Source organism: Hylobates moloch, unplaced genomic scaffold (genome assembly GCF_009828535.3).
Source record: "Hylobates moloch isolate HMO894 unplaced genomic scaffold, HMol_V3 SCAFFOLD_8, whole genome shotgun sequence".
NCBI classification, from domain to species: domain Eukaryota; kingdom Metazoa; phylum Chordata; class Mammalia; order Primates; family Hylobatidae; genus Hylobates; species Hylobates moloch.
The window spans coordinates 60330430-60346866 of NW_026652283.1; the positions used below are offsets into that span (position 1 = coordinate 60330430).

The 16437-nt window shown below is 42.8% G+C and overlaps 2 protein-coding genes across 2 annotated transcripts in view; one reads left to right on the forward strand and one right to left on the reverse strand.

The window, feature by feature from the left end:
* Positions 1-1434: 1434 nt before the first annotated feature.
* PRDX6 (peroxiredoxin 6) lies at positions 1435-13111 on the reverse strand. The gene is made up of 5 exons (XM_032160963.2): positions 12919-13111; positions 8937-9093; positions 4973-5119; positions 4080-4226; positions 1435-2510 (listed from the first exon to the last, which is right to left on the reverse strand). Exons 1-5 carry the CDS (start codon positions 13011-13013, stop codon positions 2382-2384), a joined length of 675 nt encoding a protein of 224 aa, XP_032016854.1. The 5' UTR covers positions 13014-13111; the 3' UTR covers positions 1435-2381.
* A 142-nt stretch (positions 13112-13253) lies between these two features.
* The window catches only part of TNFSF4 (TNF superfamily member 4), a 310041-nt gene continuing 306857 nt past the window's right edge, over positions 13254-16437 (forward strand). Inside the window, exons 1-2 of the mRNA XM_032160964.2 lie at positions 13254-13376; positions 13600-13741. The gene's annotated coding sequence lies outside the window, so the exon portion shown is untranslated. The remainder of the gene's footprint in view (positions 13377-13599; positions 13742-16437) is intronic.

Sequence of the window (16437 nt, forward strand, 5' to 3'; positions counted from 1 at the left end):
GTCTGTGTTGCCCAGGTTAGACTCAAACTCCTGTGCTCCAGCAATCCTCCTGCTCTCAGCCTCCCAAGTAGCTGCAACTACAGGTGCATGCCACCATGCTCAGCAGTATTAGCTCAGGGCAAAATATATTGAAATGCGGAGGAATGAGAGCAGGAAGCTAGCTAGCCCTCTTGTCTCTTTCAAACCAGCATTCCCCAGAATTGGAATTTCTACCTACATTCTTGACCTTCTTAGTGTTACTCAAATTCTACATGTGGAGTAATCAAGGAAACTAAAGGCTTAATGATTTGTCTAACACATGGCATTAGGGCTTGTTTTACATTATTCTACTCAATAAAAATATAGAGGTTTCGACTGGGCACATTGGCTCATGCCTGTAATCCCAGCACGTTGGGAAGCTGAGGCGGGTGGATCACAAGGTCAAGAGTTTGAGACCAGCCTGGCCAATATGGTGAAATCCCGTCTCTACTAAAAACACAAAAATTAGCTGGGAGTGGGTATGTGCCTGTGGCACCAGCTGCTCGGGAGGCTGAGGCAGGAGAATTGCATGAACCCGGGAGGCAGAGGTTGCAGTGAGCCGAGATTGTGTCACTGTACTCCAGCTTGGACAGGGTGAGACTGCCTCAAAAAAGAAAAAAAAAAAGGTTTCATTCAAAGGACTATACCAGGTGCTATGGACTGAATGTGTCTCCTCAACATTCTTATGTTAAAGCCTAATCCCCAGTGTGATAGTATTTGGATGTAGGGGCTTTGGGAGGTAATTATTAGGTCATGAGGGTGGAGCCTTCGTGAATGGGATTAGTGACCTTATGAGACGTTGGGCAATGATCCCTCTCCCTCTTTTGGTCATGTGAGGATACAAGAAGGCAGCTAACTACGAACCAGGAAGCAGGTCCTTGCCAGATAGGATTTACCAGTGCCTTGATCTTGGACTTCCAGTCTCCAGAACTGTGAGAAATGTTTGTGGTTTAAGCCACCCAGTCTATAGTATTTTTGCTATAGCAGCCCAAGCAGACTAAGACATCGTAAATGGGAGACCCTTTTCTAAACCTAGCACTTATTAGTAGAGTATAATCAAAGTCTGAGAGAGTATTCAGAGCAGCAAAAAGCACAGGTGTACCATTATCTTTGAGGTTCACATTCCTACACCCAGCAATCCCATTAAGGCACTGGGTTAGGAGAGCTCTTTATACCAGGGATCATAATATCATGGGACTGTAGGATCCAAGCAAGTAACATGAAGGAGCAAAGTGGACCAAGATATGTGGTGACATCACACGTTCTTCAGCTGTTCCTCCATTTTCATTATATAAAATCTTATGTATCTGTCTTTGGAAGAAATTACTCATGCCAATCCTAGTAAGAAGGAAGCCTCTGCCCTTCAGGACATAAGTTTAAGCTGATACTTCAAAATATGACAACAGAATTCTCTGATCCCATTTTAACAAAGGATTTTATTTTGTTCCCTAAAAAGTAAAATCTAGAAAATAGCAACCCACTGCAAGAAGAGTTCTATAATAAAACATTTTCAATCATTCTCTCTTCTCTTCACATGGTGTACTCTTTCATGTACACATCATCGGAAAACAGACTGATAAACGCAAACCCTGTGTGAAAGGCACATGGCACTAATATTGCTCACACCTGCTATACCTCCTTGGAAGACAAGGGAAGCCTTTTCTGCAATCTCCCCATTTTGACAAAACTTATCACAAATTTTTTTATAGCAAAATATTTAAAGGTCTCTTCCCCTGCTCTTCACTTATATGCTAGAAAGGTACAGAATTAAAAAGCTTTTTTCCCCCAGCTGTGATCAAGACATATTAAAAGAATATTAAGGAGCATCCGGGTTATTCTAGAAGTTCTGTGATCAAAACATATTAAAAGAATATTAAAGCGCATCTGGGTTATTCTAGAAGTTCCTGGGCTTTATACTTGGATATTTACAGAGGAAGTTGAACCTCAAGTTCTGCCACTCTTCAAAATGGGTGACAGAAGAGAGGACATGATAGGAGAGTTAAAAAAAAAATTGATAGTCATTCTCTGATGGAGTGAAGCAAGCTTTGTCAACCATCAACAAATATGACCTCATTGGTCACAAGCCCTGCAGAGATCCAACAAGATTTGAGTTTTAAATACAGAACATATTTCAAACAGAACCAGTAGAGTGCTGATGTATGAATGGAATTGATTGCTGGTGAAGGCAGGGAGTAAAGAATCTCAAGAAACTTTTAGTGCCATTTTCATTTAATAAGCCATTGGTATAGCAACCTAAAAACCTTGGCTGTGATGACACCAGGATGTGTTTATGGAATTGCTGCAGGAAAACATGATTGGCAGCTGACATCCTCTGGCTCACAGCACCAACTTCTCCAAGAGACTTAAGGCTGGGGTGTGTAGCGGAGGTATTTCTTGCCAGATGGGAGCTCTTTGGTGAAGACTCCTTTCGGGAAAAGTTTTTTGGCTTCTTCTTCAGGGATGGTTGGAAGGACCATCACACTATCCCCATCCTATTGAAAGACATTGAGAATGGTGAAATTCAGTCTCATAATGAAGCTTCAAGGCCTTCAGGAATTAACTTTAGAAAAGTAGCTACAGGTGCTAATGAGACTCATCAAGTGTTCTTTACTCTCCCCTCTCTGAGGATTTTGTTTTCCAAGTTGATCTTTGGCACTTTTGGCGGGAAAGCAGTTCCCCCATTTTAACAAGAAACAGCCCTGTTTTAAACCCAGTAACAGCTGGCCACCACACTTTACATTTAATTGTGAGTATCATGGCCTGCAAGCCCTGTGTGATGGAATCCTGCCTCCTCTCGTCTCTTGTCCCTCACCCCACCTTCTGCGGCTTCTTCTCCAGGCATGCTAGCTTTCTTTGTATTCCTCCAAGATGCCAAGCTCACTTGTAGGCCCAGTTTCTTGCACTAATTGCTCCTTCTGCCTATAGTGCTCGTCCCTCTCCCACCCCTGTGCTGTTATTCTCCCCATCTGTGCTTGATTCTTTCCTGTAGCACCTGTTATCACCACTTAATAAACTTGTTTACTGTTTGTCTCCACTCACTGGAATGGAAGTTCTATGAGGGCTAGTACTTTCTATTGTTCACTGCTATCTCCCCAGTTCACTACTATCTGGGCTCAATAAGTACATAAATAAGTAATAATAAGTTAACTAATGGATACAGAATTTAAGTGATTTGTCTGTCAGAAAAAACAAAACCTGGTATTCAGGTTAGCATTATTTTAAAAATGTAGCAATGTTAAGATACTCTTTTGATGTTATCCATGTCCTAAAGATGAAAAGTTTATGAACAAATTTTGGAGAATTCTAGCACAGATTTAAAAGAATGAAGCTTAAGAGAAATGAAATACTTAATGACATTAATACACCAGTACTTTTACAGCCATGACTTAACGGAAATGGCCAGTCAAGATTGTGCGATATGCCGGGCACGGTGGCTCACACTTGTAATCCCAGCACTTTGGGAGGCCAAGGCGGGCGGATCATGAGGTCAGGAGATCGAGACCACGGTGAAACCCCGTCTCTACTAAAAATACAAAAAATTAGCTGGGCATGGTGGCGGGCGCCTGTAGTCCCAGCTACTCGGAGAGGCTGAGGCAGGAGAATGCTGTGAACCCGGGAGGCGGAGCTTGTAGTGAGCTGAGATCGCGCCACTGCACTCCAGCCTGGGCGACAGAGCGAGACTCTGTCTCAAAAAAAAAAAAAAAAAAAAAAAAAAAAGACTGTGCGATAAATATTTTGCCATCAGGGAAGGGTTAGATAAGTTTTTTGTTTTTTTTTTAAACCTTCTATTAGGAAAAGGAATCATTCTGACAAATAATTTTTCCAAATTATCTAAAAGTTAGAAAGCCATATAGGGAGTTTGTGTTGTGTATAAAAGGTGTTATAAAGACCTTGAAAAGGGCCTCTCTCAGCAAATCTTGAACTCAGCCACGAGGAAAAGTCCTCCCAGTGTACTTGTGTGCTAGAAACAGAGACCCAGGTAACATAGACCTTGAAGTTGGCCATTTAGAGACTGGCCTTTCAGGCAAGTAGAGAAACTGCTTTTTTAAAAACATCTTTACCTTCCAATCAACTGGCGTGGCAACCCTTTTTTCTGCTGTCAGCTGGAGAGAGATGACTACCCTGAGAATCTCATCAAAGTTCCTGCCAGTGGTAGCTGGGTAGAGGATAGATAGCTTCAGCTTCTTATCAGGACCAAAAATAAACACCTGTAAAGCACAGAAGGGCATAAACAGGAAGAGTTCTTTGAGTGTTATTAAAGCCACTTAGAAAGCTCTGCAGTCATTAATAATGTTCAAGGGTATAAAAACAAGACAAAAACAAAGCATCTAGAAGGATACACCAACTGCTAATGTGGATGGCTGGAATACAGATAATTTTCTTCTCCCTGTTATTTTCCAAACTTAGAAGGGAATTCTATTTGGTTCTGGCTATCCCAGTAAGAAAAACTGATATGCAAATTTAATCGAGGGAAAGGCTGTGTCAATTGGGGATGACTATCATAAAAATAATACTAATGGGAGTTGATATTGTTCCTTGAATAGTTGTGCATTTATTCAGATGAGGGATTGGGTTTGTTTTCTAGTGGGCAGAGGACAGAAGAAATAAAAACTTAAAATAGAGCTGCCTTATGAAGAAGGATATGGCCCATCACTTTAAAGACAGGGCGGTCAGGAGAGCGGTCAGGAGAGCTACGAAAAGGTTTCTCAATTCTGGAAGACATTTTAGGATAAACAACTTTTTTTTGTTGATTTCCATGAACTATGAATAAAGCAGTTGAAAAATTTAGCTGAAAATTGCATCAGCATTACAGATAATCAGTGATATTGTCGCCAATACACAGTTATTTCATAATTGTAGATATTCCCCTATCTCCTCTAGCTGGTACAAGCATTTACATGGACATACAGCCTCATCAGTTATGCCAACTACAAAATGAATTTGTATGACCTACCACACGAGCTGTCACAGGCATGCCTTTTTCATCCTTCTCTGCTGGATCCAGCATGCCCAACAGGATGGCAAGCTCTCGATTCTTATCATCGATGATGGGAAAAGGTAACTTTTCTGTGGGCTCTTCACAATTGTAAGCATTGATATCCTGAAACACAAGTAAAAAGGGAAAGAAGAATCTAAACCCAACACATGCTCTGAATTTCATCAGTTAACAGCCATCACCTTGCAAGACAGGAAAGAGGACCAAATCACAGTAATTTTCTTTAAGCAATTTTAATTTTAAAAAGTGAGTAGATGAACACTCTTCATTCCAATTACTGCCAGGAATAACAGCAGAGTACAGTACTTAGGTTGTAATCATGGACCAAAGCTGTTTTCATGCCCAGTTCTCTTAAATTCAGCATGCTTTTACTGCTATGAGAAAATAGCAGCAACCCCTTTAAAATTGCAATAATTTAGTTAGATCCAAATACAAGGCACCTCTGGGTACCCAAATACTGTAAAAATCATCAGATACAATAGGTTTGTTAAATCCATCACATCCAGAAATAATGCCATATGTAAAGAAAATCTTATAGATCTGGTCCCTGCCTCAAAAGCACCCTGACTCAGATGTTAGGTTACAAGACAAATAATAAGAAATGACCAAAAAAAAAAAAAAAAAAAAATCACAAAACAAAGCAAACACAAGAATGGAGAGTTGAATATATACTTGAAGGACAAGTCAAAAATAAATGGGTGAAAAGGCAGAAGTAAACCTAAACTAGGGTGAAATTCAAACGGAAAACAAAGCATTTCAAGTCTGAACTAAAGAAAAATGATACACCTCCCTCCTTCCCTAGTAAAACTTTATTCATCCATTTATTTCTACTTTTCCTATCCCTGGAAGCTTTTGGAGAAAAAAAATCTAGTTTTGTTATTTGATTAAGCATTGATCTAGCACTTAAGGTGGGCTAAGCATTATGGTAAGTACATGTGGAATACAGATGAGTAAGACATGGCTCCTGCCTTCAAAGGAACTTCTCATTTGGTTAGAGATGATTCCAGTATGAAGCAGCAGCAAATGCAAGACTAATGTTAAATGGTGGATGGTAAATGCTGAAGCATACGAACACTCCCATTTGTGGGACTCCAAGAGTTACAAAAGGCTTCAAAAAAAGAACAGGACTTCTATCTAGGCTCTTGAAGGATGGGTAAGATTTTTCACAGAGAAAAGAAAGGCATTCTAGGAATCAGGAACCACATATATATATGTGTGTGTGTGTGTATGTGTGTATATATATACATGTGCGTATATATATGTGTATATATATGTGTGTGTGTGTGTATATACATATATTTTTTTTGAGACAGAGTCTTGCTCTGTCGCCCAGGCTGGAGTGCAGTGGTGCGATCTTGGCTCACTGCAACCTCCGCCTCCCAGGTTCAAGCAATTCTCTGCCTCAGCCTCCTGAATAGCTGGGATTACAGGCGCCCGCCACCATACCTGGCTAATTTTTTTTTGTATTTTTAGTAGAAACGGGGTTTCACCATCTTGGCCAGGCTGGTCTTGAACTCCTGACCTTGTGATCCACCTGCCTCGGCCTCCCAGAGTGCTGGGATTACAGGCGAGAGCCACCGCGCCCGGCCAGGAATGATATTAATGAAACATGTGGGCAACTCTGTACATAAACATAGGAGAGTGAGGAACTTAGTTGGATAGAGTTTAGCAAGTAATGGAAAAGAGGATTTAAAATTGGGATAAGGTCTATTATGTGTAGCCTTGAAAGTAAAACAGGGGCTTGATGGCATAGCAGATACAAAACCATTGTGGATTTCTCAACAGAGATGTGACAAATGTGGCATTAATGAGCTCTGAAGTGGATAACAACAAATTTTTTTTATTTATTTACTTTTTTGAGGTGGAGTCTCTGTTGCCCAGGCTGGAGTGCAGTGGCGCGATCTCAGCTCACTGCAGCCTGCACCTCTTGGGTTCAAGCCATTCTCCTGCCTCAGGCTCCCGGATGAAAACAAATTCTAACATTCCTTCATTTTATTAACTTAACTTTCTGTTGTCACTGGCTACTTATGAAGTCACCAGAGCTAAATAATAATTAATATAGTCTCATGCTAGAGGCAGATTATTATATAATCAGTTGTTTGTCAAAGTTTCGGCACTGCTTCTGATAGTTCAGACTTTTTTCCTATTCAGTGTAATCACAATTCTGAAAACTTCTAAGGCAGAAGCTCAGCAGGTAAAATAAACCTGAGTATGCGTCTATCCTTTAAAAGGTATTATATAATGGGCTATAAACGCTTCCTTTGGCAATATGTCACTTTAAGTATCGCTGTGCACTAATTCTCTACTCTGCCACTTGCATCATGGGCATTAGATTACACCCATGAACACCAAAGAACCTATCCTAAATTATTTGGCTTTATTCTATTCTAAATTAGGCTGAATCCTACTCTTTATCATCTTGCATTAAAAAGAACATTGATTTGAGGTTCAAATCTCATTGCCATTGGGCAGTCTTGGGCAAGTCCCTCCAACTCTCTGAGTGAAAAAAGTATGCTCAACTGCAAAAACGAAAATGAAAAATGATAGCAAAAACTACAGTTACCACTCACTGAGAATGAGTGGAATGAAAAAAAATTCTACTTCAAGACCGATAACTGCCCTTCTTTTTTCTCCTACACATGATTCTTCTAGTCTCAGATATTTAGGATTAACTGGCATTAACTGCTATAGGATGCAGCCACAGATCCCTAACTCACAAGTGAATACATCTTTTATTCAACTGCACATGCTTGACATAGTTTCTAGTATACATCCCTCAAAAAGTAGTTATCATTATTACTTAACAGCACAGTGTAGTAAAGTCCTTAAAATGTTTTCAAGGTAAATTCAGACCACGAAATTTATTGTTCAAGTAAATTCTTTTGCTAAAAGTAGGTATTTCCTTCAGTTAATTCATTCAACAAATATTGACTGATCACCTAAGATATACTGAGTAGTGAGCATTGTTCTAGCAGTGCACAAAACAGGAGTCTCTGTTCCTGCTGAGTTTACACTCTACTAGGAAGAAACAAACAAACTAAACAGGTAATATGCAGAGTGCTGAGGAGAAGGGGATGGTGAATGTGAAAAGGAGTTATAATTTTAGATAATGAGGACAAGAAAGGCTTTGATGAAATGTCCTGTGAGTTGAGACCCAAAAGAGATGAGGGTAAGTCACACAGATCCCTGGGAAGTGAGTCTTCCATCTATGATACAGGACATATTTTGAAGGTAGAGCTGACAAGTTTGAGGATAAATCAGATGTATGATGTGAAAAAACATGAATTCAGAATGGCTCCTGGATTTGGGGTGTGAACAACTATAAAAATGTAGTTGCCATTAGCTTAGATGAGTAAAACTCTGGATCTAAGAATGAGGCCTAGTTAAACATGCTAGGTTTGAGATGACTGGACATCCCAGGAGAGATGCTAAGTAGGCAGTGGTTATATGAACCTGGAAGAGTCTGGCATAGACATGAAAATTTGAGAATCACAGCACATAGATGGTATTTAAAGGTGTGAGTGGATGAGCTCACCAAGGGAAAGAGGGCAGACAAAAAAGAGAGGAGGTCCAAGAAATAAGTTCAGGGTAACTTCAGCATAAATTAGGAGTGGGGAGATGAAGAATCAGTGAGCAGGAACAGCTAGGACGTGGTGTCCTGGAAGTCAAGAAAGGAAAAAGTTTCAGGAGGTACAGTGATCACCTGGGTTGAATGCTGCTGGCAGGCCAAGAGGAGGGCTGAGAATTGACTGACCAATGGATTTAGCAATGTGCTCACTGTGTGGTTCAACTGAAATTTTCAAATAATTAGTGAACTTTGAACCTAAGGCTTACTTTTACCTTAAGCTCAAAACCAAGTACTCTATAATTTATAATTTGACCTATAATCTCAGGCTGAAAGCACATGCCAGTTGATACTAACCTTGCTCCAGGCAAGATGGTCCTCAACACTGTCTATTGAAAGGGCAATCAACTTAACATTCCTCTTGGCAAATTCTGGTGCCAGCTTTGCAGCTCTGCCAAGCTCTGTGGTGCACACTGGGGTGAAGTCCCGAGGGTGGGAGAAGAGAATGCCCCATCTGAAAGGAAGAAAAACAAGGCCACAATTGAATGAAGAGTTATCACCAACATCACAGAGAATGAAAAGTCACAACTTCCGGATCAAAAACAGGCTTTCTTTTTTAAATGAATGCTTATGATGATATTTTAAGCTTTTCTGTTGAGGAATGCTTTTCAATCTACTTACCTCCAGAGAAGCCTATGCTTATAGCCCAATTCAAGCAAAGACATGAAATTCAAGATGACACATATTTAAAAAGACCAATGTTAAGGTGTTGCCTCCTTTAATAATTATGGTGTCACCCTGACTCCTTTTTGGCTAATAAAATCTGTGCTATTCAAGCCAAGTAGTTCACTGAAAAAACTTAATTATTTCTTCTTATCCTTTTCTACATTTTTTTTCTAGCATAGACCCTGACATTCAGCTCCAATAATGGATGTCCCAGTATGCTCTGAATCCAAACAAATGCCTGACTGCAATAATAAACAGATTATGTAATCTGAAATAAATAGGTTTCTATCTTCTATTTGTAAGTAAAAATTAAAGTTGACATTTGGTTTCTTTGAAGTGGATATAAAATCTTTTGTAAAACCACTTTACTGATCTAACCTGCCAAACATGACACCCAATATTTACACTCTAACAATAGCACCTTCGCAGTTTTACCTATCTCTTCATTTGCAGTTTCTTTTTCTTCTTTCTTCAGACCAAGGAGGTAGAATTTTGATAGCCTGCAATATAGATTTCTACAATAGCAAATTCTTAGATAAATACTAATATCTAAGTCATCATTGTCTAAGATTTTATAGATTTTGAGCACATTTCAAGCTGTCACCAAGAAAGCTGAAGTACCATTTCCTTCTTCTTGGCAACAGAAATTACTCTTTCAACTGAAAAGGAAAATTTAACACTCAGTTCTCCACATCCCCATCAACTTAAACAAACCATCCTAAACCAGATGATTTAGGCAGGATCCTAAACTAGTAGATAACTAAATCTAGCCTAGATGCCAAGCTGACCTTTCCAAAGTTTCCCTGAGCACAGAGAACAAGCAAAGACAAGGGCACCTCCTTCCCACTTAAACGGCTGCCACTCAACTCCCAAAGTTTCAAGAAGGAAAAAGATCTTCTTACAAAAAGGATGGAGGGCCCTATGGCAAGACTGGAAAGAAAGTTAATATCTTTTTTTAAGATTGTGGAGGTGTGCACTATGTTCACTTTACTATGAAGGGCAAAAGGAAGAACATGAGAGTATATCTTTTGAAGTAGATAATATCACTATGAGTAAAATCTAGGCCTTAGATTCTATGGAAAACGATCTATTTAATGGTTAGATGATCTCCAGAAGTTGGTCTCCAGAAGTCGAGAAGAAATGGAACAGGGCGTTTCCTCTCGTATCGTTAAAAGGAGGATAAATTAGAAAAGTTAGGAGTTCTTTTTCCATTGTGAGTCCATAAAGACTGTTTTGCTGAATCATGCAAAAGGAACTGGTTTTAAGCCAGTTCACGTTCTTCCCTCCCTCAGAATCGAAACTCCAGTTTACCTCATGGCTACAAATAGGATAAACTCCGAGAATGTCTTACCTTGGCCTTCCTTCCCCTCCAAGTCTTCCTACTGCTGCACTTAAGAGTAATTCAGTGACATTCTCCCATTTTCTTACCCATTTTCAAAAGACAAAAGGTTTCCTCCTTCAAGAGAATGGTTCTCATTTACTAAGCCCCAGAAGACCCCTGGAAAACACATATTTTGCTTAGTGAAGATGTGCTATGAAGAAGCTGCTTCTACCACTTACAGAAACAGCGATAAGGTCCAGTAAACTCACCCAATGTAGCACCCAACCTCTTTAGTTGTTTACTAATGATCAGGGGTAAGGTAGAGAGATACATTTTAATTTTTTCTTCTCAAAAATACCTGAATCAAAAATTAACAGTCTGATTTGGGATCATATATAGAATAGAAAATTGGAAAAATCAGGCAAAAATCCACGTGTCATAAACATATAAAAGGTTCAAACTTCTCTTCCCGGTAAGGTAGGGAATACTATGCCTGATCCTAGGCAGACTTGCATATTAGTTAATAAATGCAGATATTTCTATCGTGTTCCTAACTATGGATCCCTGATAAAGTACCACCTTTGATCAAATCTAGATGGATCTAGAGGCCAATAAACATTAACAAAACCCCAAAAAAGTATGGTTAGCTTAAAAAGTGACAGCATTTATAATTGTTGGCACAGTAAATATGTTTTATGCTAATATTTAATCTATACAAGCTAACAGTTCTGGAAATAGTTTATGTTTCATGGGGATGAGGGCTGCAGGTAGAAACGGGAAGGAACACAACTCTAAAAATCCCAAGGATTGCTGGAGAAATATTACTACCTAGATCCTAAGTATAAGAATGGCCATAAGCTGTATTTCTAAAGTATTTTTCTGCTTTCAAGGTTTGAATATTCCATTTCTCAACCTTTTTCTGGCCTAGTCCTATCTTTCACAAAGCTTAACTTTTCCCTATTCAGTTGCTGGAAAGGGACTTAAGAGGTTATAAGGGGTTGGGTAGGCATACGATGTGTAAGAATCTCTCCCTGGTTCTCTGCACAGCCCTGTCCAATCACTGATTAATTTCATAAGCCTGTCTCCCTGGATACTGTATACAAAAAGGATATAATCTGGGGAAGAACTGTCGTCAAGCCTTGGAGCCCCACAGTGTAGTGGGACCACCAGTACTTCAGAACCATAATATAACTAGACATGCCTAGAATGCTTCTGATGAAAACTAAGCAACTTCCAGTTTGCTGATTCGGGCTGTAAAAAAAAAAAGGGCAACACCGATTTACGATTTACTACTCCTATTCATAATGGTAAAACTGCCAAGTCAGATCACAGGTCATCAATTTGGCTATCATCAGCAAGCTCATGTGCTAGAAGCAAGGGAGAAAGCGGAGGGGACATTGAGGGGCAAGCCACTGGGAAACAAGTCTCAAAGTTGGGGAGTCACGTGTCCTGGAGCCTGGAACGGCCATCACTAGCAAGAATAGGCCACTACAGAGGCACAGCGTCAGAAAGTCCTTCCCTCCAAGTGTTGCAAGTTCTGGAATCTCTGAGGGCACACCTACGCAGTGTTCTTGGCTCTTCCTAAAGCTGTTATCAAATCATATCTTGGCCATTGGAGGCGGCTCTGGACAAAAAAAAAGTCTTTCGGCCACCTACTTGGCAGCTAGTGGTTTTAAATTTCACATTTTGTGCCCAGAAGCCTGCATATACCACTGCACCCTCAGATAATACGTTGGCCTTCCTGTAACCTATAGCCAGCAGCTGCGTCCTCCGACTTTGGCTTTAGACACCCATCCTCCCCAGGGAGCAAATTCCAGAACGAAGGGTGGGAAGGCGGTGCGACCCTGGGCACTAGTCCGGGGAAGTGATCGCCAATGCCGCCCCGCCCCTGCGCCCTCGGCCTGACCACGCCACCTGCACAGTTTACTAAGACGAGTTAAACGGACAACAAACCCTCCCGCGGGCAGTGAGTTTCCAGAACCTGCAGAATCCAATTTTATCCTCCCCACCCCCACCTTGGCGTGGCCTGGCCCAGCCACGCCGGAGGCGGGGAGGCCAGGAGGGATCGAGTGGCCCGCGCAGGGCAGGCCGAAGGGGTGCCAGCTCCCAGCAGCGCAGCCGACGCTGAGCAGGGGCCACATGGCCTGGCGCGCGCGGGAACCGGTGCGGGGGAGGGGGCGGGCGCCGCAGGGGGCTGAGCGGCCGGGAGGACGGAAGGGAGAAGAAATAGGGAAGGCACCTCCGAGTCCGGCGCAACCGAGGCCAGGACAGGGCTACGCGGTGGCCACTTACGAGTCTCCCAGAAAGTCGTGGAAACGGATGCGGCCGACAGTGGTATTGGCCTCAAAGTTGGGGGCCACGTCCCCGAGAAGCAGACCTCCGGGCATGGCGACGGTGATGAGGAGGCACCGCTGGGACAGCAAGCAACCGGGTGGTTCTGGCGAAGAAGCAGCGGGTCCCAGCGCGCGGAGGAATAAACGAAGGCGCGAGGGGCGGGGACTGGGGAAGCGGGGGCGGGGCCGCGGGAGGCCGGCCGCTGGGGGCCGGGCCGCGGGGGCGGGGCGCGGGGCGCGGGGTTGGGCTGGGCCGGGCCGGGCCCTGACGCGGCGCGAGCTGGACTACCGCGGTCGCTGTTCGTGGCGCCGCCGGGCCTGCGACTAGGTGGCATCCTTCGGACATTATAGGCCGTCTCTGCACACGTGATGCGGTGCTCGGTCACGTTGCCCCCTGGAAGCTTGAGGATGCGCCAGGTTTGACTATGCAGGGGGTGTGCGCTTTGAGGGTGGAAGGAAGAGGAGAGCGGCAGGAAGGCGAGCCCCGAGGTGGAGAATCGCTGCGGCGCGCAGGTTGAGGCGGCTTCGCACAGCCGCCCTGGGCGCTGCACGGATGCGCGCGCACCCTCCTGCGCACCCACTCGCGGCCAGCTCCCTACAGAGGAGTGGAGTGACTGCTCGACTACCGCCCCTGTTTTAGTGTGAGCGTCTGGAGTCCTGACCGCCCCAGCCAGCCCAGCCACGATGAGCTGTCTAAGAGGATGTGGCAAGACCCAGAAGTGTGGGTGATCTTATGTCAGAGGAAGTGGCTTTCTTATTGCAGCAAAAATTCCCGTGCCAATGTGAGTGCTAGGGTAATGTAACTAAACTTTTATTTATTTTTGTTCTGCCCTCCCCTTTCTGTTTGTTATGAACCATAAAATATTCAACACAATTATCTTGAAATCTAAATATAAAATTTAAAACATACTCTTTGAGACCTACTGTGTGCAGGCCAACTCTGTCACTCAGGGAGGTGGGCGGCTTAGATTCATTTATTTGCTATGAGCCAAGTACAAGGTAGATAAGATGCCTGTCCTCTTGGAGCTTTCTTCCGAAGGGAAACCGGTGACAGACAATAAGCACACAAACCAAAATATGTTAAACAGCAATCAGTCGTATTCAGAGAACTAAAATAGGGTTATGTGCCTAGAGGGTGACTGGGGGGCTGCTTTGGTTTGGGTGGTCTGGTCTGGGAAAGCCACCAGGATAATGTAGGTAAACTAGTCAGCTCACGGTAGGTGCTCTGGAAATGGTAGCTGTTGTTTGGATGATGATACTGGCTCGTGCAGTAACTCTTGCTTTGCCTACTGTGTGCTGGACACTGTGCCAGGCCATACAGTGGAGAGACACAGTCCCTGCTGTTACAGGGAAGGCATATTTATATGCAATTATAATAAAATGTAGGGTAAATTCTGATGGGGGAAGGTGTAAATGATTGGAGTTCAGAGATGAGAAAAATTCTCTGGATGGGGCTGGCAGGTTTAAGGCAGGGGCATGGCAGTGTTGAGAGTAGTGACTCACATACTGTGATTTGCGTTTTCATCACAGTGATGTGTTTGTCCGTGCATGCTAATCATATTTACCCAGTTCTTCACTGACCCAGGACTTGCAGTAAGATTACTGGTAAAAATTTCTAGCCACTCCAGAAAACCGTTTAAAGCTAATGTAATTTAATCTCTTAATTTGGCTCCAAGTTTTAGCAGCTCCTTGTTTTAACTCCCTTTGTAGGGAAGAAAGAGAATAATTGGGAACGAAGAGTAGTTTGGCCTAAGGCACTGTTAACAATGTGTTGTGGAAATCAGCTAGAAAACACAATACTCTATAAATATGGAGAATGAATACAGAAACAGATTATTGATGTCTGTCAAAGGCATAATTATATAATTGTCTGTTGTAAATTAAGCAAATATAATAAAATACTCATTAGAATTTACGGTGCCAGAAGCTGTACACTGGCAATGCTCCTGCACTCTGTGAACTTGTTTGCTTTAGACTTCGGAGCATTTTAAATTGTCTTGAATTAGCTGTCCGCTGAAGGGGGCCAGCCCCTCCACACCTGTGGGGGTTTCTCGTCAGGTGGGACGAGAGACTGAGAAAAGATAAGACACAGAGACAAAGTATAGGGAAAGAACAGTGGGCCCAGGGGACCAGCGCTTAGCATACGGAGGACCCGCGCCGGCACTGGTTTCTGAGTTCCCTCAATATTTACTGATCACTATCTCTACTATCTCGGTGAGGGGGATGTGGCAGGACTATAGGATAATGGTGGGGAGAGGGTCAGCAGGAAAACATGTGAGCAAAGGTCTCTGTGTCGTAAATAAGTTTAAGGAAAGGTTCTGTGCCTCGATGTGCACGTAGGCCAGGTTTATGTTTGACTTTACACAAACATCTCAGTGCAGTAAAGAGCAGTATTGCTGCCAGCATGTCTCACCTCCAGCCATAAGGCGGTTTTTTCCTATCTCAGTAAATAGAATGTACGTCGGGTTTTACACCGAGACATTCCATTCCCAGGGATGAGCAGGAGACAGATGCCTTCCTCTTATCTCAACTGCAAAGAGGCCTTCCTCTTTTACTAATCCTCCTCAGCACAGATCCTTTACTGGTGTCGGGCTGGGGGACGGCTGGGGGACGGCTGGGGGACGGTCAGGTCTTTCCCTCCCCACGAGGCCATATCTCAAGCTGTCTCAGTGGGGAGAAACCTTGGACAATACCCAGGCTTTCTTGGGCAGAGGTCTCTGCGGCCTTCCGCAGTGCATTGTGTCCCTGGGTACTCGAGACTGGAGAATGGCGATGACTTTTACCAAGCATACTGCCTGCAAACACATTTTTAACAAAGCACACCCTGCGTAGCCCTAAATCCATTAAACCTTGAGTCAACACAGCACATGTTTCTGCGAGCACAGCGTTGGGGCTAGGGTTACAGATTAACAGCATCTAAAGGCAGAAGAATGTTTCTTAGTACAGAACAAAATGGAGTTTCTTATGTCTTCCTCTTTCTACATAGACAACAGTTAACAGTCTGATCTCTTTTTCTTTCATGCACATCAGCATTTTGAAAACATGATTTTTCCTAAAAATATCTGGATTTTTGTCTCCTGAAAGGTCAGAAGATCTAGCAACACAGCAACACCAGGCCCATGTTCCATTTGGCAAACAGTGGCTGCTGAGTAGCCTTTTAGAGGGCATATGTTCTCTGTTACTCAGAAGGTCCTCTGCCAGTTACTGACATTAGAGTAGAATTGGGAGGAAAAAGAAATAGTTCTTGCATTCTTATCTGTCAAAACTGTGCAAATGAAAGCTTAACTAAGGGCTGTATATTTCAAGAAAAAAAGATCATGTTTCTTTGTGAAAGTAGAGAATGTTCCATGAACTTAATATGCAAACAAAGTCAGAAGAACACTGTTCTGCCTGGCCTTCGTAGGTAATTGAGTTTGACATCTGACTTATACCAAGGGTAGGTGCTCTGTGGACTGGGCCCCATTCCAGAGGGGACATT